General features: G+C 41.5%; 2 protein-coding genes across 3 annotated transcripts in view; one reads left to right on the forward strand and one right to left on the reverse strand.

Annotated features, from left to right (window-relative positions):
- The window catches only part of C14H16orf89 (chromosome 14 C16orf89 homolog), a 69,984-nt gene extending 64,058 nt beyond the window's left edge, over positions 1 to 5,926 (forward strand). Inside the window, exon 9 of the mRNA XM_029577245.1 lies at positions 5,735 to 5,926. Within this exon, the coding sequence (XP_029433105.1) occupies positions 5,735 to 5,889 (155 nt within the window). The 3' untranslated portion in view covers positions 5,890 to 5,926. The remainder of the gene's footprint in view (positions 1 to 5,734) is intronic.
- ALG1 (ALG1 chitobiosyldiphosphodolichol beta-mannosyltransferase) overlaps positions 1 to 22,531 on the reverse strand; it is a 488,005-nt gene that overhangs the window by 133,462 nt on the left and 332,012 nt on the right. The window lies entirely within an intron of this gene.

Raw genomic sequence — 22,531 nt, forward strand, 5'->3', positions numbered from 1 at the left:
CGCTGCCTATAACACCAGTGAGTTACCATCTCTCTCTCAGAGCGTTCCCTGGAACCAGGTACTCGCTCCTTGAGGGCCTACTTAATTCCAGCTCCTGGGCTGCTTCTAAGAGACTATTGTGTGAGTGTTACCATCAAGGTTCTGTTCCGGAACTCTGCATACCCTGCCTACTCACTATATTCAGTTTCTCTACAGCTCAGTTATCCAGGATCTCTGTTCCAGTATCTGAGGGACTACAGCCCAGCTGGGCACTTCCAGCTCACTACTGCCACCTCTGGTGGTTTGATGTACTGGTTAATAAAAGAACTAGTTTGTGTCTGTCTCCATACTCTGAGCCTGACCAGTGGTCCCTCTCGGGATCTTATCCCGGGGGCATGGTCATCTGCCACCAGCCCAAGGATCCTCCCATAACTACCACGAACACTAACAGAAACACTACTCCTCTCTCTCTCTCAGACACAATCCTTAAAGGACTCGACTAACACCTCCTACTTACTCATCCTCCTTGACATATCAGCCGCTTTTGATACCGTCAACCACAAACCATTACTACTCAGACTACAAGAAATCGGACTACATGACAACGCCCAGCTGGTTTAAATCCTACCTATCCAACAGTTCATACAAAGTCAAGTTCAACGACACCAAATCCAAGCCAATCCCCCCTACCCCACGAAGTTCCACAAGGCTCTTCTCTATCCTCCACTTTATTCAACATCTATATGTACGCTGATGATGTACAAATCTTCCTCCCAATCAAAGATTCCATCGAACACACCCTGGAACTATGGAACACACACCTTTCATCAATAAAGCACCTACTAACTATCCCTTATTCTCAATCACACAAAAACTGAAATCTTATACATATCCAGCAACCCCCCCCCCTACCACCCCCCATCGACCCCTCCCACACAGCAGCCTACAAACCAAATACACTCTGCAGTCAAAAACCTTGGCATCTTTCTCAACAACCAACTGAACTTCAAGAAACACATCAACAAGCTACTAAAAGATGGATTCTGCAAACTACAAATCCTAAGAAAGCTCAAGCCACTGCTATACCCTCAAGACTTCCAAACAGTTCTACAGGCTCTTCTCTAAACTTGACTACTGCAATGCCCTACTACTAGGCCTCCCAGCCTCCACCCTCAAACCCATTCAACTACTCCAGAATGCAGCAGCCAGAACACTCACAAACAGCAAAAAAACAGACCACATCACACCCATCCTCAAAGACCAACACTGGCTTCCAATCCCTCAGTGAATACAGCACAAAACTCTAACCCTCATCCACAACACAACCAATTGGCTACCCACCCCACTACGCCTCCATACTCCCAACATGGAATCTTCGCTCCTCAAACTCCGGCCTCCTACAAACACTGCACCCTAAAGCCACCCAATGGATATAAAAAGGGGAATTAACTTTTTCTCTTGCCGACCCCATCCTATGGAACAAACTCCCCAGAGAACTAAGAACAGACCCATCCACTCAATCTTTCAAGAAAAATCTTAAAACATGGATGTTCCTCAAAGCCTTTCCAACATCATACATGAACTAACCCTAAATCTCCACTCAGAGCAACCCCCCTCCCCACCACCACACCAATAAACACACCCCTGTTACTCAAACGCCTGTTACTCAAATTCCAATTACTGCCATTTTATTTTATTCTATACTATTTATTCCTACTATTGTCATTGCTATTCATTATTGTCTTTGCTATTTATGCCTATTATTGTCTTTGCTACAAAAGATACCTAATTATTACTATTTTTACCCTGTTACTCCAATGCCAATTGCTATTATTAGACCACTACTCATTCTATCTACTCCCTTTGTTACACTATTATTATTTATCCTATCTATTTCGGCACTGTTACCAATATTGCTGCTAATCACTCTCTAACATTTACTGTGCCTGTCAAATGAGCAGACTTCCTTCCCGCACCTTTCAATTTATTTGTAGACCAATGTGATATGTAACTCAAACACCGGTATATAAAAACAAACAAATAAATAAATAAATCATTAAAAATTCAATGTGAGAACGTCTATCCTATGCCTGCAAGGCCCTATCTTGCTCTACATTGAGTCCAGTTGGTAATAAACCCTACAAGGTGAAAGTCCGAAATGTCTGCCCTATACCAATGATGTCCAATCGAGTTCTTCATTAAGTCCTATCAATGACTGTGTATGCAACGTAAAAATCCCAAAAGCCTTCCAGTAGTTCAATCTGTGTATCCAATCACCTCCTCTTGAGGATAATTTTACCTGATTCAACACTGTCCATTTTAATTGATCAAACGTGTGCTGATAATGTTCACAGTGCATGAACATCAGTGCTGTCCATTGTACAGTATTCAATCTGGATTTATGTTCATTCAATCGTGTATGTATCGTTCGAGTTGTTCTCCCAATGGATATCTTTGGACATGGACAAACTAAAGCATATACTACAAATGTCGATTTGCATGTGGTATATGTTTTTCGGAACACTTTATATCCCGATATCGGATCCTTCCACTCTGTACCTTCTATACATGTGTTACAATGTGGGCATTGTCCACATTTAACGTGGCCAACTATCATTGTTCAAAAATCATTGGCTTTAAGAAAAACTTTCACATTTTCAATGAGTTAATTTTTAATTAGAAATATGAAATAGCACAAATGAGAGGAAAAACAATTTTTATTATTTATTTATTGAATTTTCTCAAATTTACATTCAAGAACAATCTTGAATGGAAAACAGGTATTGTTTGACAGAAACATTTCTTAACAGCAAAAGTTTTACACAATAAGCACTCTCCCTATAACAGTTACCAATCAAAGTCCTCAATAATGGGGAGAAACCAAAACACAATCCAAGGAAAATTTAGTACAATACTAATCATAGGAAGGCACAATGGCTGATATGTTGCAGTATATTATTGAATTTGAGGAACATTATCCTGAGAATTTACGGGTAGAGGATCCACATTGGAACTAATCTCAGGAGTTTTCCCTACTAAAAATTGTGACAACTGAGGGGGGTCAATAGGAAACATTTTGGTACTTCACCAAGCATTTGCAAGGGAACTTTAGGATAAAGTGACCCCCAATCTGTTGTACCATAGACCTCATTAATAGAAAATGTTTATGTCTTTTTTGTGTGGAACGAGAATCATCAGGAAAAACATTTACTTTGAATTGCATAAAAGTTTCTAATCTATGTCTGAAGAACAATTTCAGTAACCAATCTCGATCTGGTTCAAGGACTAGTGAAACTATAAGTGTAGCAGGTATTGCAATGTCTGACTCCGATGTTTCAATTATTGCTGTCAAATCCAGTGGTGGAATCTCCGCAGGCTGTAATATTTCCATTCCATCCCTTTGCTGACCTAATTCTTTTCTATGTGTCGGTAAATAAAATACCTTAGATGTTGGAGGGATAGCATTTTCAGGAATTTTCAATATTTCTATTAAGTATCTCTTGAACATATCCCGTGGGGAAACAAGAGGAACTTTGGGAAAATTTATGATCCTCAAATTCTTATTTCTGGCATTTTCCAGCATTTCCACTTTCAGTGCTAAATTAGCATTGTCCTTAGCCAGTGAATAATGAGACTGCTGAATAGAAGTTGTTTGTATAATGGTGGAGATTTCTTGATTCAAGTCCACTGCTGTATTACCCAAAGATAGTATTTTCTGCTCCATTTCATTACTCCTCTTAACTATAGGTGCCAACTGTTTTGTTATAGAAGCACAAAACTCAGCAATTGCATCCCAAATTGATAATAAAGATATCTCACCCGGTCTTTGAACAGGAGGCAGTTCTGGAATTGTTAATTCAGTCCATGTAGGCTCCTGGTCGGCTCCAAGGTTTCTCTCTCCTTCCCTGTCTCTCAAACTCCTCCTGACCGCACCTCCAAAGATGGCCGTTGGGCTTGCAGATTCCTCCACCACCTCGCTGTCCCCTGCTGAATCTGCTGGCTGAACTGCTTGGGTCCTTGGCATCTCCCCAGCCATTGAGGTGGCTCTCTCATCTGCTGGATTGCCAGGAGGCATTCCTCGCACCAGGCTCAATGGTGACAAAGAGCCAGGGAGAGAGGGGAGCTCAAATTCCCCTCCCCCTCTCTCCAGCGGCTGGTTTCCCGGTAAAGGAGTACTGCGGGAGACATGGGCGTCCATGGGACCCGAGAGAGGCTGCCCCGGAGAGGTCGCGGGGTAAATCACAAACCTGGGCTTTCTTTTCCATCCCATAAAGTAAACTTTTTATGTAATCGTTGCCAGATCGCTGTGCAAACCTGGAAACTTAGAGCAGCAAGAAAGGACTTCCACTCTAGCCACGCATCAGTCGGCCATCTTGGAACTCCTGGAAAAACATAATTTATTTGATATTTATCCATCGAGTATATAGAGGAGGTGATAGTGTTGTAGACACTTTTGGATATCATAGATAATATATCCCTCCAGAATTTGTATCGTGTGTTGACATTTTGGTTTTTCAAGAAGCAGGAGGTGGCACTGGGTTCAACTGGGGGCTATGAGGGAAGAGGCAGCAGTTGACCCAGTGATAGTTGGGAGGAGGAGGAGAGAAGGGCAGCTCTAGGCTGTGGTGCCGACCCTAGTGAAGGATCCTAGCAGCAGAAACAGAGTCTGAAGGGCTGTCAGGCTCCTGCCCTTCAGATAGAGACACAGAGCAGGGCTGAGCCCTAGGCTGGAGGTGCTCTGGTTGGACCAAAGCACAGGCTGGAGACAATTCAGAAGTCCTGCGGGTTTGTCCATAGGAACAGTAGCGGGTTTGAGTAGCAAAGCTGCAGTGGCTGGCCATAAGCTGGAGTCAGAAATGGTTCACATGGAAGCAGGCTGGAGTAGGAAGCTGGACTTGCAGGCCAGAAGCAGAAATCAGGAACAAGTTTACAATGAAGCAGTCTTGAATAAAAAGCTGGGGTTACAGACTAGGAGCTGGAATCAGGAACAAGTTCACAGTGAACCAGGCTGGAGGAGGAAGCTGGACTTGCAGGCTAGGAGCTGGAGTCAGGCAGAAGTTGCACTTTCAAAAGTAGCAGATTCTGTAGCAAGAATTGTTGCACTCAGCTTCCTGCTTCCCAGCAAACCCTTTAAGCTGAGCTCCAGCCAATCCCTGATGCCCAAGAGTATAGCACTGCTACGTGATAGGCAGATAATAAATATTTTAATAAATAAAGAACTTCCCAGACTCGTCTTTCCTACTGTTTCTACTTGGTCCAGGTTCTCAGCTGGTCTAAACCCCATTGGGGGTCTTGCCCCAACAATGGCATTTCTGGCAGTTCTTATCATTCTACCATATGGGCCCCAGTTTAAGGGGATTATTTTATATTTTTGCCAATACAGTAGTTAGATATTATATTTCCATCGGCAAACCCATGGAAGATCCTTGGAAATCTGTCAGATCCACTGCAAAGTGATGGATTTCTACAAATTTCCTACAGAGTTTGACAAAAATAGACAGATTTTTGTGGTATCAAATCAAAGCTGAAATCCATCTGTTTCATTTCCAGGTCCAATTAGCTAGCACTTGCCTAAAAGCAACTTCTCGTGTTGGCGTCTTGATATGGTTTTAATTGTAAATCTTGATGGGATTCTGATTGACTTCTGTCCTTTGGGAGAGACTAAATGTGCATATGTAAAGATCGTCATAGTTATATATTTTATATAACTCACTAAAGCCATGTTATGTTACTAAATGGATTGCTTTTTCCACAGATGGCTGTATGTTTCACAAGACTTCTGTCATAGCAGGTGCTTTGGGGGGTTATTTGCAGCATATGGCCAAGAGTTTTCCCCACATAACCTGGAAACCACATATTTTTCAAAGACCACAACAGAAATTAGGTAATGGAACAAGAGTGACTACATAAGATTTCATTGTAGTATGAAAGAGTAGATCACAGCAAAAACCATAATAAATATTGTATCAGGTTCACATGGTTTCGGTTTTCCTTTCACTTTCAAGCTCTGAATGTTGCAGATTTATGAAGGTCACCCTTATGAGAGAGAAGGAGGAGGAACATGTCAAGGGTGACAAGAAAAAAAAAAAAAAAGCGAAAGTACTAAAATATTTTTGTTCAGTGAAAAAAGGGTTGAAAGGCCCACAGACAGACGGCAGGCGTGCATATGGTAGAAGGGTAAATACTACTTTCACATTTGGAAGGGAGGGTTTTCATGTGATTAGCAAAACTTAGTGGATAAGGGAATGGCATCAGCCAGGATATTAAAGGGGGTGAGAGAGGGCTAAGTGTAGGGATTTGCCACCTAATCTTTATCCCCCCTCCCACTATATCATTTTACCAGCAATCTGTCAGAGAGCTAAAAGATCGTGAACATTTTTTTATGAGGGATATGGTTTATTACCAGAAATTATCACACCACCTTAGTGATAGTCAGGGAAAAGATGTGTTACTAGAAAATAGTGCAAAGTAATATACTTAGATGATTTTTTTTGTGTGTGTGTGAATATTTTGTATTAACAACAACTTTTCAAGGTACAGTTAACAATTCTCGTAGTACATAACAAGGGCAATAATCCGATCGAACATATAGAACAAACGAGAACGCAGATAGACATAACTGTATAGCTATTTGCGAGGTGGATTAAACAGGCTTAAAGCTAGGGTTCACTGAATAGCAATAAGTTCACTGATAATTTCCAATTTTAGTTTTAGTATGTCAAACCCCCCCCCCCCCCCCCCCATCCCCTCTGAGGAACTTACAACTAGGACTAGGAACTTCTTCCCTTCACGTGATGTTGGCTGGTCACAAGCCAGGATATACAAAGGATGTACAAAGATTCACAAGGATTAAAGATTCACATGGATTCAGGAGCTGGAAGTACATATTGCAAGCTACAGAAGAGGGTCATAAACAGAAGCTACCCACAATTCTCAGTTGCCGGTATATTTACTAGAGATGCATCAAAAATGCAAAAATTGAAGGGTTTCCGCTGATAATTTATGTAGTCTCCCCAATTAGTTGCTTCCGATTGTATTGTTTGTCAGACAACGTTTTGCATTGTGAGATGTTCCATATGTAACAACTTATGGAATTGTTGCTTCCAAGATACCATTAGGAGTGGGGTTTGCACTGTCCACTGGGAGAGAATAGCAGATTTGGCAGTGAGCGAGATTTTATCCAAAAGTCGCAATTTAGCTTCAATTATGTCTGGCAAAGTTTTATCATATAGCCCAAACAGCCAGATATTTGGGTGTAAGGGAATATATAGATTCCACAGTTGTGAAACCATGTCTTGTAGGCCGCTCCAGAACTCTTGTAAAATAGGGCAGGCCCAAAAAACAGTGTATGAAGTTCGGGGGGTCGAGCCAGAGCAATGCAAGCAGTTTATGGCTGACACAGCACCCATATAGTAGGCACGCTGTTGTGCAAAGTAAGCAGTATGGTAGCAACCAAAGAGAGCAGATCGATAAAACAGGGATCCTTTATTACTACAATGTGGTACAGTTGAGAATAAAGCCCAACTCTGGCCGAATTTCACTCATATGCTGCTTCAGGGGCTAGGAAAATCATAAAACATGTATATTAACATATATAAAATATGTATAAAGACATACATAATGATTAAACCATAATAAAGTTAAAATAAAAATTAAAAACATTTAAAATATTATAACAAACTCCACATACATTTACAGAAGCACACACATAGGTGATGATATATTCTAAAGGTGTGGCTAATTAGTAAACAATTACCAATCATATCTACCTGTAAAAATCAGACCAGCTCACACATTGGTGAATAAAAGACAACATTCAGTTTTTCTTCTGTTACCAGATACAATGTTGCACTTAGACATATACAGTGTTACTATAGATATGGAAACAAAATGATGTTAAAACATAGTATTTATGTTCTAAATTATATAACTTTTCTTTATTACATCTACTATCTGAATTATAAAGCCAATGGCTTTCTTTTTAGAAAATTAGTTCTATATAAATTGAGTTATGTATCAAAAATTATTTCTAAACAATATGAATTATAGAAACATAACATATTGTACGCTGCTTAGCAAGAATGTGATAAATAAAAATATGGTCTTTTATACACCAATGTGTGAGCTGGTCTGATCATTACAGGTAGATATGATTGTTAATTATTTACTGTTTAGCCGCACCTTTAGAATATATCACCTCTGTGTGTACTCCTGTAAGTGTATGTAGATTTTATTATTTTAAATATATATGCTTTTAATTTTGATTTTAATTTTATTATGGTTTAATCATTATGTATGTCTTTATACATATTTTATATATGTTAACATACATGTTTTATGATTGTCATAGCCCCTGAAGCAGCTCGGTCATATGAGCGAAACCCAGCCAGAGTCTGGCTTTATTCTCAACTGTACCACATTGTAATAATAAAGGATCCCTGTTTTACCGATCTATTCTCTTTGGTTGCTACTTTACTGAATTGGATCTGCTTCCATCTTGTTTCCTGAGAAAGCAGTATGTGCATAAGTCAGGCAATTTTGTAAGCACTATTTTACCCAAGAAAATGCCTTTGAAAATTGCTCTTTATATATAACAGGATCATTAATTGCAACCTTTTTGTTGTATCATTAGATAAATTATGTTTTACAACATGGCAGTAATATCCTCTCAGACAAGATAATGTTATGTTCACCAAATGACAATTTATAGAAAAATTCTTGCAAATTCAATAAAAATATATGAAGACAAAAAAAGTAGAGTAGCTGATGAAACCCAAGACCAAATGCTGAAGATGTTGAAGAACAGAGGCCTCTAGAGGGCAGTATATCCTCACATATGTGGGGATTTTATATGACAACACTGGCACATCAGCAATTAATGTCATTCACGCTAATACAATTTTTATATGCCTCCTTCTAGACATTCCAGCCTGACAATTTCTACATGAGGGAGTTTTGCCTTTTCTGAAATAAAAAAAAGATGCAATTTCTCTCTTCTAATGGAACAGTCCTGATATTCCTCATTCAATCTAAAAAAATAGTGTTGATGTTGAGAAGTGGAAATTCTTTTAAAAAGAAGAGGGGGGAAGTTACATTATGTAACATCATACATTCCCTGGAATTTTGTTGAAATGTGTTTTTAAAAATGTGGTGGCATATTTGGTTACAGCAAAATGATATAGATTTTGCTAGTTACAAACAATGCTGCATCAAATCTGGTTCGTAAAATAGCAGAAGAGGAGGATATCAGCAATGTCAGGGAAGATAAGCAGGAAGGACACCACAGAGAGTGTGAGTGTTACGTGTGCATGGGGGGGGCGTTCATTTTCACTCCGAGTTCTGCAAAGCTTGACGTGGACCTGGGACATTGTCAGGCAGGAGAGGGAGCAAGCCACAAAAGTAAATATGCAAAGGGAGTGTAAATTCAAGGCTACATGCTATAGTAAAAAGTTTCAAAGTGTCAAAGAACTAGCAAGTAGATGGCAGTAACCTGATGCCATGGAAATGACCAAGGAATTAAACACGGGGGCGGCTCAAGGCAATCTGCTGCCTGAGGCGAGGGATGAGATGGCGCCGCCCCCTCACACATACACTGTCACATACTCGAATACACACCCACAACCTCCCTCACAGACACTGGCACACTCAGGCTCTAAGACCCTCTCTCTCCTCCCAACCCACACACACAAGCTCTTACTCCCCTGGATTCTCTCATATACACACACACACATGCAATCTCTCTCTCTCACTTGCTCCCTCACATACGTACACCTAGGCACCTCCCATTCTTTCACACACCGCTCCCCGCCACCCTCCAGGCAGGCACCAATTCATTCTCACCTACACACAGACTGGCACCAATTCATTTTCATACACAAACGCACACACACATTCTCACATAGAAAGACCCCAAGAAACCCACCCATACCCAAGCAGTTACACATGTACACCCACACACAGGCTCTCACCCCCACCCGACACTCACAGGTCCGGTCTGCTCAGTGGCAATCCCGGGCAGCAGGATTCGCCTTTTTCCTGGCATCATCTCCTGCTGCCACAGGGACAGTCATCTCCTGTCGCCCGGTTTTGCCACCAAGTGGATTGGGCAGGGGTTTGATTTATCCCTGCCCCATTCAATGTTTGACTTTGGAGGCAGGGTGAGGTGGGGGCTGTAGTAGACGTATTTTGGAGGGGCACTATTTGCCGCTCCAAAATTCTGCTGCCTGAGGCCGCCACCTCACCCTGCCTCATGATAGAACCATCCCTGATTAAACAGCCTGCTTACCACTTGCAACCTAAGCTTTATAGGGTGAATTTTCAAAAGATTTACCTGTGTAATGTTGGAAGTTACATGTGTAAATATTATGTCCATCCATAGGAAAAGCCTAGAGGTTTGAGCAGTGGGCTGTGAACCTTGTAAGCTAGGGCACAAATCTCATTACCACCTCTTGGGACCTTCACCCTTCTATTGCCTCAGGTGTGCCTCAGCCACGCCCAGGGACATGGCTATTTTATAACATATTTGCATATATGCATGGACGTTATAAAATAGGCTGACTGCACTCATGTATGTCTAATTTTAATTGGGCGCTCATAAGTGTGTGCAAATGCCACTTCTAGTGCATAAGTGGGGGGATTTTAGAAGGCACGTGTGCCAACGCCATTGCCAGTTTTACCAGTTTGTTCCCAGTTTGCCTAGTTAAGGGTTAGGTCTTCCAACCCCTCCCCCCCCCCCCTCCCCCCCCCACCCCCCCGCTTAACCCCTTCCTTCCCCCCTGTCAGCCCTGGCCCTTAAAACCCTGCTGATCTGCCTAGATTTTCTTTTGTTTCATTACTGGCACGTCATCCACAGCAGAAGTAAAGTGACACGGCAGGGGACCCTGGCGTGCGCCAGTGCAAGTGTTTGTGTGCTCATCTCTTGGCCAGGCCCCGATGTGCCCTAATCCCAGTCCAAGCTCCACTCCTTTTGTGTGTGCAGCGGCATGATGTACATGCATACCTGGACGGCTGTTAAAATCCACTCAGCGCCCGCTGGCCCACAAAGGTGCTCGCATCCCCTGCTTGATGTGCGCGTTGGGGCTTTTAAAATTCACCTTTTAGATTGTAAGCCTTCTGCGGACAGAGAAATACTTACATTACCTGAATGTATATATCACTTTGAATACATATACAGCACTGCTCTTTGCTTCAACGGTAGGGGGAAAGGTGGAAAACAGATTTTACATTCAGACAACAAGGCATTGATCTGTGCAGTCTGGGTAACCAAGCATCGGGATAACTACCCTTAACCATTAAGACTTATGCTCACCTTTGATGCAACTCCAAATTACTGGCTGCATCAATGACAGGGGATGGTAGGAAATTTGAATCAGTTACCAACAAAAGCCCTGAACTTGGGGGTTGATGAAACAGATAAGTATGGGAAAATAAATGTGGGAGCTTGCTGGGCAGACTGGATGGACCGATTGGCCTTTTTCTGCCATCATTTCTATGTTTCTATGTAATCCACTTTGAAGGGCCTGAAAAGGTGGCAAATAAATAAATAAGTAGTATTTTGCAAAAGTTTGAAGCTTGCTACAGTCTCACACATAGATGTTAAAACGGGGAAGAAAGGGCCAGTTTAGGGATGTTCTAGATTAGGCTTCAGCAGTACAAACACAAGTTAAGAACATAAGAAATTGCCATACTGGGTCAAACCAAGGGTCCATCGAGCCCAGCATCCTGTTTCCAACAGTGGCTAATCCAAGTACCCAAACATTAAATAGATCTCAAGCTACTATTGCTCATTAATTAATAGCAGTTTATGGATTTTTCCTCTAGGAACTTATCCAAACCTTTTTTAAACCCAGTTACCCTAACTGCCTTAACCACATTCTCTGGCAATTAATTTCAGAGCTTAACTATGCGCTGAGTGAAAAATAATTTTCTTCAAATTGTTTTAAATGAGCTACTTGCTAACTTCATGGAGTACCCCCCTGGTCCTTCTATTACCTGAGAGAGTAAATAATCAATTTACATTAACTTGTTTAAGTCCTTTCATGATTTTGTAGACTATCATATCCCCCCTCAGCAGTCTCTTCTCCAACTGAACAGCTCTAACTTCTTTAGACTTTCCTCATAGGGCAGCCGTTCCATGCCCCTTATCATTTTGGTCGCCCTTCTCTACATTTTCTCCAGTGCAACTATATCATTTTGAGATGTGGTTATCAAAAATGCACACAGTATTCAAGGTGAGGTCTCACCTTGGAGGGATGCAGAGGCATGATGACATCCTTCATTTTATTTTCCATTCCCTTCCTAATAATTCCTAACATTCTGTTTGCTTTTTTGATCACCACAGCACACTGAGCTGACAATTTCAATGTATTATGATGCCTAAATCTCTTTTCTGGGTGGTAACTCCTAAGATAGAACCTAACATTGTGTAACTATAGCAAAGGATATTTTTCCCTATATGCATCACTGTGCACTTGTCCACCTTAAATTTCATCTGCCATTTGAAAGCCCAATCTTCCAGTCTCACAAGGTCCTCCTGTAATTTATCACTGCTCTGCATAATTTTTTGTCATACACAAATTTGATCACCTCATTTATGCCCCTTTCCAGATCATTTATAAATATGTTAAAAAGCACTGGTCCAAGTACAGATCCCTGAGGCACTCCACTGTTTACCCTTTTCCACTGAGAAAATTGAACATTTAATCTTACTCTGTTTCCTGTCTTTTAACCAGTTTGTAATCCACAAAAGGACATCTACTTCTAACCCATGACTTTTTAGTTTTCTTAGAAGCCTCTCATGTGACACTTTGTCGAATACCTTCTGAAAATCCCAAAATCCCACATCTACCAGTTCATCTTTGTCCACATGTTTATTCACCCCTTCAAAAAAAATGCAGGAGATTTGTGAGGCAAGACTTCCCCTTGGGTAAATCCATGCTGGCTGTGTCCCATTAAACCATGTCTATCTAGATGTTTTGTGATTTTATTCTTCATAACAGTTTCTGGCAGGGCCAGAAGATTATCAGCGGCACTGCATCCAAAACTCGCACCGGTAGGGGGGGGGGGGGGAAAGAGTGGGAGGTGGGCACATCTACTTCCTCAGCTATACCTGGGGCACCCAAGGGCTCGGTTCAGCCCTGTACACTGAAACAGATGCATCCACCTCTGGGGCAGAGATATATCTTCTTATTTTATAAGCTCCTGCTGCACAGTTCATAAAATACTGCTGTAGCTTTACATGTACTGACTTAGGTACATGTGTGCAGACTTACACAGACTTGAAAATTGGGCCTAAGTTTTTTTGGGCCTAAGTTGCAGATTTGGCGATTGTGCTTGGTCTTTTGCAAGTCCTAGGTTCCTTTCCCGCTATATTTCCATACTGATAGGAGCTTATGTAATTTAGGGGCTCGTGCAGTATTATAATATATATTGGAGCTGAGAACCTATTTGAAATTATATGATATTGTATGTCTTGTGTAAGTTCTTTAAAAATTCATTTATATATAAATTGGTAATTTAAACCAAGAACATGCATTTCTCAAATCACTTGGCAAGTCAATATAATGGATGAGAAAAAAATATTTTTGACCTCCTGCTACACTGCATGAAACAGTTACTTTTTGGGACTGTGCACTAGAAGTTATTCAGTACAAACCTTTTCCATTTCTGCAAATTACTTCTTTATCCTGACATTTTATTCCTTGGTGATCAATGAGAATCAGAAAAAAAAGAACAGGGCCATCATTACTTACTTTCCATTTCCATAGCATATCTGGAAAGTGAGCAAATCCCTCTAGGTTGCATTGTTAATGCAAAAGCCTTATTGTCGCAGTCTTTGAGTCAACACAGTTTATTTGCTGTCACTTCTGATTTATTTTGGCTCATTTTTCTCAAACTTTCCTCTATGGCATGATACACTGAAATGTCCCACCAGAATTAAGCATGTAATCTATAACTGGCACTGTGCTTGGCTCACAAAACAGAAGGGGCGCGGAAGCCAAATAGCAGATCAGTTTCAGCCAAGGAAATCCAGTGCGGGTAAGGAGAATGTATATAACTATTTCATTGAACATCAGTCTGTAGAGCCCAAACTTCTTCAAAATACCCACATTCAGGGACAATTACTGATTTTGAAGTGATTCCTAGGAAGATGGAATATTTTGCAAAACTTCAGCCAATTGCAGAATGTTACACAAGTAAGTTTTCTTTTAGATCTACCAGGCAATTAGTATGGCGCCAACTCCTGGATCAGCATATATCAATAAGAACTGCAGCCCCACAAAATGCCCAGTAATATTATATAATCCAAGAATTTATCCCATTTCAATTTACTAATATTGGTCAGAGTGGCTAAAACAGCTCTCCCTGTGGCGTTTTATTTTATTTATTTAACTTCTTTTACTATACCGACACTCAAGACCAGGTCTTATCGTACTGGTTTACATTAGAACAAGGGGAAAAACCAATTAACGTATAAGTGGAAAAGAGAAGTTACATTAAAACAGGGAGAGTAAAAACATGGATGTCGGAAGATAGGACAGAATTAAGTAATTGAACAATAAGTTAACAAAATTACAAACTATAAATTAACATAAAACAATAAATTAATAATACAGAAACATGGATTATAATCAGCAGAAATATACATGGAAATATATATATATGGAATATATACAGCTGGAATATACATGGTATGTCAAATGGGAGGAGTGGCGGGGGGTGAGGGAAAAGGGTGGGTTGAGGTTGCGGGTGGAAAAGGGAAAAAGGTTGGGAGTGCGGGGAGTGAGAAGGGTGGTTGGAGGGTGAGAGAGAGTTGGTTAATATGGAATCCTTCAACGATAGGCTTGTGTGAACAGCCAGGTTTTAAGTTTTTTTCTGAAGGTTAAATGGCATTGTTCCTGGCGTAAGTCTTGAGGAAGCGAATTCCAATGTACGGGACCTGCTGTTGAAAATGCTCGCTTGTGGATGGAGTTGTGAACTGATGATTTGTTGGGAGGGGCCATGAGCTTACTTTTGTAGGCAGTTCTTATTGGTCTTGAAGATGTATGTAGTTCCAGAGGGAAGGTGAGTTGGAGAGAGGATTGTTGGTAGATCGATTTGTGGATGATAGTGAGAGCTTTGAACAGTATTCTATGTTGAATAGGAAGCCAATGTAAGATTTTTAGGATAGGTGTGATGTGGTCCTTGCGCCGTGTGTTTGTAAGGATCCTGGCTGCTGCGTTTTGCAGCATCTGTAGAGGTTTGGTCGAAGATTTTGATCGAAGTTTTGGTTTTCACACCAAAAATAAAATAGTGTTGTTTCACACCAAAAAATAAATGTTTTATAAATCTTATATCTAGTAAACTAGTGAAGCAGAACAATCTTTATTTAAAGGAGTGATCTGTCAAAATATCATGATTCAGAATGATGAAGAAAATCTCCTTTCCTATCCTGATATTACCAAATGGATGGGATTTTCTGGATCATGACGTCAGATTGCATGAAAATGATCAGGTAAAAATTCACAAAACTGATGTGGTGGACCCCTGTAGTCATCTGGTGGTGTGATGAAACTGGGAGAGGTGTCTGATTATTTCTAAGGTCTAACAGGCCGATGCAACATTGGACACTCAGGTCAGCGCACCACTTAACATGCGGTTGGACGCGCATTTTGATACGCTAGACTTGTGCCCGATGCAATACGGGGATTAGCGCATCCAAAATGTGCCCCTAATTGAGCGAGTGGCTAATAGCGCTCATCACATGCAAATTTCATACAGATGAGGCTATTAGCTATTACCCTGAGATGACAAAAATTGCCAAGTAGCCAAGGCGCCCATTTTAACATGGCAAATTCTACGCCTGCCCGGGAGCCGGCGTTAAAGCATGCCGCACTCAAGGGCTCACAAACCACCGCCCCTCCCCCCAAATAATCCTGCTTTCTGTGAATCCTCCTTAGTATAGTTGAGATACAGTAGGAGGAACCACAGAAAGCAGCATCCCCAAGTTCTGGCCCAATTGAAGGAGTGAATAAGTGTCAGGCATTTAATATTAATTTATTCACTCCTTCACTTACTGCCGAATGGTCCATTCACTGTCCTGAAAGGGGGATTGGTCCTTTTCACTGACAAGTGTCAATGGAAAGGACCAATTGGGAACAGCCCTGCTGGGGAGGGTGCTCTGGCCAGGCTGCTGTGGACACACAGCCATTCTCTTGGGCTCCCGATCCAGAGTGCTAGGGATGCACAAATTATCCATTGTGCGTCCCTTTTAGCGCGGGAGCTCATTTGTCTCCTGCATCGAGTGCCCAGGAGAGGCAGGTGTGCGCACGTTCAAAAAAAAAAAATACACATACTATGAACCTGTCATAGAAGGAAAAAATGCAGCAAAAATAAATTAGTAAGTTGCAAGAAAAATAAAATTAGGAAAGATAATGTGTAAAAGAAAGAAAAATTGCAAACTCATTTTACTGCAGAGTATTTGCATTTGTCCAGTGGCCATTCTGCTCCTGTAATTTTCACTTTGCCAAATCAATTCACTCTAAACACAAACATCCCCACTTCTGGCAATAATTCTTCCTGTCTTTCTCTCTTCCATCTTTGATATCCTCTTATTAATTTAGTAACCCTCATTTGCATACACTCATCCTCTGATGTCCTGGGAAAGGATAATTTTCAAATGCATCTATAAGGGTTAAAACAGATGAATGCAGCTAGAAGGGCTGTTTCCCCTCTCAATAAGGCTAAAAGGCAAGATGAGGGGGGCAGGAAAGTACACACCCCATTTCATTTTGCAATTGCCATGCATTTTTTACTGAGCATGCTTTGCACCTCCTACAAAGCAGGTGAAAATGTATGCAGGCACAAAAAGCACCTATGGTCCCTGCTGGCCCCATAGTTTAAACTGGAAAATCCTCTTTGAGTTTCCCTTTCAAAATTAGCTAGTAGATACATGGGTACTTTGAAAATTGCCCCTTAATATTGAAACAAATGTTTTAATTGTTCTCTTTAGAGCAACACACACAGATAACAACAGGCAAGAGTTTATTGCTTTGAATAAGGTGAATTTTAAAAGCAAGACATGCGCCAAAACTGGGAGATATGTGCACGAGTCAGGCTGGCATGCACCCAAGCGGATTTTAAAAGCCGCCCGATTACACGTGTACTTACCGCTATGAGCACAAACGAAAAGTTCCAAAAAATGGGCATTCCTGGATTTTAACTTGAAATTTGTGCGTAAATACTTACACTCACAGGCGCATGACTGGGTCCCCTGCGCATAACTTTACTTTTACTATGGATGATGTGTAAATTGTAAAACAAAAAAATTCTAGATAGATCAGTGGGATTTTAAAGGTCAGAGGCTGAACAAGGGAGAAGGGAGGCTATTAAACTGGGGGAGTTTGAAAGTCTTATCCTTACCTGGGCGAACTGGGAAAAGGGGTAATGGTGACCACGGTAGAAGCAGCATTTGCACGCTTAGGCACTCATCCACTTAAAATTGTGCTCACGTGCGCGCAAATCAGGCTATTTTATAACATGCGTGCCTATGTGCATGTATGTTAGAAATGTCCACATCCTTGAGCGTGGTCTGATGAACCTGCACACACATGCACCTGTGTGCCTGTTTAGAAGTTACCATTTAAGAAGCTAAACTTTCAGAGGTCAATATTCAAAGCGCATTCAGTTCTATTTAGTCAGATAAGTGTAGCTTATGCAGCTAAGTAGCGGCCACTAAATATGCTCCTAAATTCAGCAGCTTCTGCTTAGCCGCACAAGTCACTTATACAGCTAAATGTTAGCTACATAACTTGAGGGCGTATAGTGGATGGATCAGGGCGGAGTGAGTGAGCCATATAAGTTATTTCAGTCTTAGCTGCATAAGTTAACCAGCTAAGAGATGTGCCATACAGAAAGTCTAAGCCAGTTATAACTTACGAAGCTAAGTGTGAATATATATATGTGTGTATTTAGCAACATAGCCGTGCCGCTGAACATACCTTGTAACTTATCCAGCCAAGTTACTCAAATGGCCGGCTTTCAATATTGACCTCTGAATTTTTTTTCTCTGCTTGAGAGTGCTGTCAATCCAGTTCTCTGAACAACAGACATTGCGGAGTGATCATGTTTGGATTGTTTGGGGAAAGAAATGCTAGACATCAATCTTTAAACCTTAGGGGTGGATTTTAAAAGAAGCGCATGGGCGTGCACGTGCTCGCGCTACCCGGCACGCACACATGGATACCAGCTTTTGTAACATGCACCCGTGTTATAAAATCATGGGTCGGCGCACGCAAGGGGTGCACGATTGTGAACCCTGCACGCCCCGATGCCTGCAGCCTTCACCCGTTCCCTTCCAGGTCGCTCCAATTTCTGAGTGGCCTGAGAGGGAACTTCCTTTCCCCCTAATCTGACCTCCCCCCTAACCTATCCCCCCACCTACCCCAAACCCCCCCTGACTTTTGTTTTACCTTCTGCGCCTGCCGGCAGCAGGTTACGCTCGCCAGCAGCCTGCCGCCACGCGATCCCCCAGCACAGTGACAAATGGCTGCTGTGCTAGGAGCCTCTGACCCTGCCCCGCCCTGCCCTGCCCCCTTTTTCAAAGTCCTGGGACTTAGACACGTCCCGGGGGCTTTATGTGCATCACCGGGCCTCTATAAAATAGGCCCGGTGCACGTAGGGCTTTTAAAATCCAGCCCTTATTTTCTAAAGGGTCTCAACCTTGCAAAACTGGGAGACTGGGCATGCAAATGGCAAACGAAATTTAATGTGCTCAAGCACAAAGTGATGCATTTAGGGAAGAGTAACCCAAATTATAGCTACACAATGCAAGTTTCCACATTAGGAGTCACCACTCAGGAAAAGGATCCAGGTGTCATCGCTGATAATACGTTGAAATCTTCTGCTCGGTGTGCAGCAGTAGTAGCCAAGAAAACAAATAAGAGTGCTAGAAATGATTAGGAAAGGGAGAATAAAACAGAGAATATCATCATGCCTCTGTATCGCTCCATGGTGTGACCTCATCTTGAGAATATGTGCAGTTCTGGTCACCACACCTTAAAAAAGATATAGCAGAATTAGAAAAGGTACAGAGAAGGGCGAGCAAAATGATTCAAATATTAGGAAAGGCTAAAGAGGTTAGGATTCTTCAGCTTGGAGAAGAGACAGACGAGGAGAGATATGAAAGAGGTCTATAAAATCATGAGTGGAATGGAACGAGTAAAAGTGCAGTTAGTGTAGCTGTGTTTAAAAAAGAATTGGATAAGTTCTTGGACGAGAAGTCCATTACCTGCTATTAATTAAGTTGACTTAGAAAATAGCCACCGCTATTACTAGCATCGGTAACATGGAATAGACTTAGTTTTTGGGTACTTGCCAGGTTCTTATGGCCTGGAAACAGGATGCTGGGCTTGATGGACCCTTGGTCTGACCCAGTATGGCATGTTCTTATGTTCTTAATTGGTTGTTTACTCTTTTCAAAGAGTACGAAGACTAGTGGACACACAATGAAGTTACTAGGTATTACATTTATAACTAACAAAACATTTTTTTCCTCAACTCATAATTAAGCTTTGGAATTCGTTGCCAGAGGATGTGGTGAGAGGGTGGAGGGTAAGTTTAGTAGTTAGAGCAGTCAGCTGTGAACCAGGGAAGCCAGGATTCAAATCCCACTGCTGCTCCTTGTGACCCAGGACAAATCACTTCACCTTCCATGCCCTCAGGTATAAATGTAGCTCCTCATTTACTAAGCATTTTTGCCATAAGACACAGGAGAAAATCCTTAGTAGATCAAGCCCTTAAACTGTAAGCCCTCTAGGGACAGGGACGTGTGTACAGTACCTGAATGCAATCCACTTTCAAATGTCTGAAAGGCAGAAAATAAATACTTACATGTTATAACAAATGAAAAAAAATCAGTGGAAAAATGACCTTTCCAGTAATTTTTCTCTGTTTTTATCACAAAGTCATTTTTCCACTGATTTGTTTTCAAATATTCAAATTCTTAGGAACGATAAAATACAAAATGAAAACAAAGGTCCCTACGTACATCCAATGTCCTTTTGTGAAGATTTTTGAGGTTTTTATTGTCATTTGCCATTTGGTTTCCAGAGGAAGTTTTGCCCGCTCTTCCTTCCCAGGAAAGGGGGGGGGGGGGGGAGAGAGGTGTTTTCCCCAGCTATTTGATGATGGGATTTTCAGCCAGAAAGATTCAATGAACATCTGATAGATTTCGCCTGGAGACCATCACAGCACTCTGTACCCCTAGAAAAGAATTTGAATCATCTGGCACCTCAAGTATTTTTTTTTTTTTTTTTTGCTTTTGGAAAGGGCAAACCAATTCCAGCAAGAGGACACCATTCCTTCCTGGGAGACTTCTTCCACACCTCGAAGAGGAGGATATCTCAGAGTCTAACACCGAGGGACACTTACACAGATGGAGTGGAATTGGGATTTTACAATGATGTGTATGATGCAGCTTGTAACCACTGAAGAAGTCAACAACACTGTAAACTCTTTTTTTTTTTTTGAAGACCCATCCAGTGCGCCCAATTGATTTAGTGGCACCTAACATTTACCAGACATCCATACTGAGATTACGCCCTCACAAAGACTTTCACACTGCAGTCCATGGGCCCTTATTTCCCCGTCAGAAAATCCAGGTCTGGGTTTTACAGGGCTTTGTTTGGACTTAGCCTTGGGACTGAGTGCGACCCCCTGCCCCCCCCCCCCCACCACACACACAGGACAGCCTAAAAGAGGAACTATATAAATGATCTGTGATTTCCTCATTGCCATTTGAGAATTCATGTGTGATTTTTATCTTTACAAGAGAGGAAATGCATTCATGCTTTCAATTCCTTCCAATCATGGTGGTCCTAAGAAATGGAATTTGGCCGTGAAATATCTGGATACATGTTAATTTAGTCGGTGAGAATAACTATCAAAGTTTTGCTTCCAAAATTGAACTTTTATCAATGCATCCCGAGAAATGGTCACGTGAGACTGAAATGTCACAATAAATAATTCCATTGTCAATTACCTCTAGTGTTTGGCAGTGCTTTCTTCATGTGGCATAGCTTGTAAGATTCTGGAAAGCAATCATACCCAAGAGCTCTTTTCAAACATATATATATTTTTTTTTGCTTTATCTCTTCCCAACAGCTCAGCTTCTGTAATTTGGACATTCTCCTTTTCATTACACTCCCTGTATTTCTGACTGTGACAATCACACTCCCAGATGTGTTGCTTTCTGCAGACCAGCAAAGCTTTATGTCTTGCATTTAATATTGTATCTAATACTTTTTGGGGGTAAAATGTTCAGCAAGCCATCTGGTGGCAAGGGATGCAGGCACCTTTGAACCCATGTAATTTTTAGCAAATTTTCTAAGAGAAACTGAAAATTCACCAGAGGTTAACGCATGTACAGAAATCCCCCTGTAAATTTACATGCTGGAAAATAGGCTTGTGTATTTGCATGTTTAATATATTATGTGCATATTTTCCTCTCCTCCTCCAACCTAAACATGCTCAAGGGAACTCCTCTTTCTTTCATGGATAAAGTCGTGTGTAATGAAATATGAACCCAACTTTTACCCATATAAGGGGGTAAATATTCAAATAGTGCATTATGTACTATTTTCCAACTTGTCTGCAATACTTGTTTGCATAGGCAAGTACAAAATGTGATAAATGACATGGAATAGCCATGACACATATTCTTATTGCCAAGGATAAAAAAAATATGTACATCCGGACTAATGGGCCAATGCACAAACTTGCACCAGTGTGTATATCTGTAAAAACTTATTGTCCTTATGGTAAATTTTAAAAACCCAATGTGCACATTAACTGGGGGATGCGCACATAAGTCAGTCTCACGCGTACTGAGTGGAATTTAAAAGCTGCCGAGATACGCACGTAACTCCCGGTGCAGGCACATCTCAGTAGTTTTCAGGGGGCGTGGGCATGGTCTGGGCGGGTCACGGGCATTTCAAGGCACGAAGCTAAAAAGGTGCGCATAAATACTTGGGTGATCCGGCGCGCGCCGAGGCCCCCCTGCTGCGTTACTTTACTTCTGCTATGGATGCCGTGTAATTGAATCAATAAAGAAAAATGGGCAGGGATAAATGGGGAGAGTGAAGGCTATTAAACCAGGGCAGTTTGGAAGACCCCTCTCTAACTGGGTGTTATTTTTATAACACGCGTGCATCTACGTGCACAATTTATAAAATAGCCGCATCCCTGGTCGCGGGCCAACGCAGGTGCGCACATGTGCGCCCATGCGCCGGTTTGAAAGTTACCGACCTTATGTACCTGAATGCTAAATAGCATGCGGAAAGTCAAAATAGTAGGCAGGTGCTAAATAGCAGTTAAGGATGCCAATGATGTTTCAGGAGCAGTAAAACAGAGAAGGGAGGTTTATGCTGGGAGGGAGTTTTACTCAGAGCATAGAGCAAGCTGTAACCATTTTTTTTTTTTTTTAACACAATTTGCAATATTGAACTCATCTCTGGGATGTACAATGGTCTACCCATTTACATATTTTGTCTCACCACAAGTATTTATGAATTCT

The sequence above is a fragment of the Rhinatrema bivittatum genome, chromosome 14 (genome assembly GCF_901001135.1).
Source record: "Rhinatrema bivittatum chromosome 14, aRhiBiv1.1, whole genome shotgun sequence".
In the NCBI taxonomy this organism is placed as follows: domain Eukaryota; kingdom Metazoa; phylum Chordata; class Amphibia; order Gymnophiona; family Rhinatrematidae; genus Rhinatrema; species Rhinatrema bivittatum.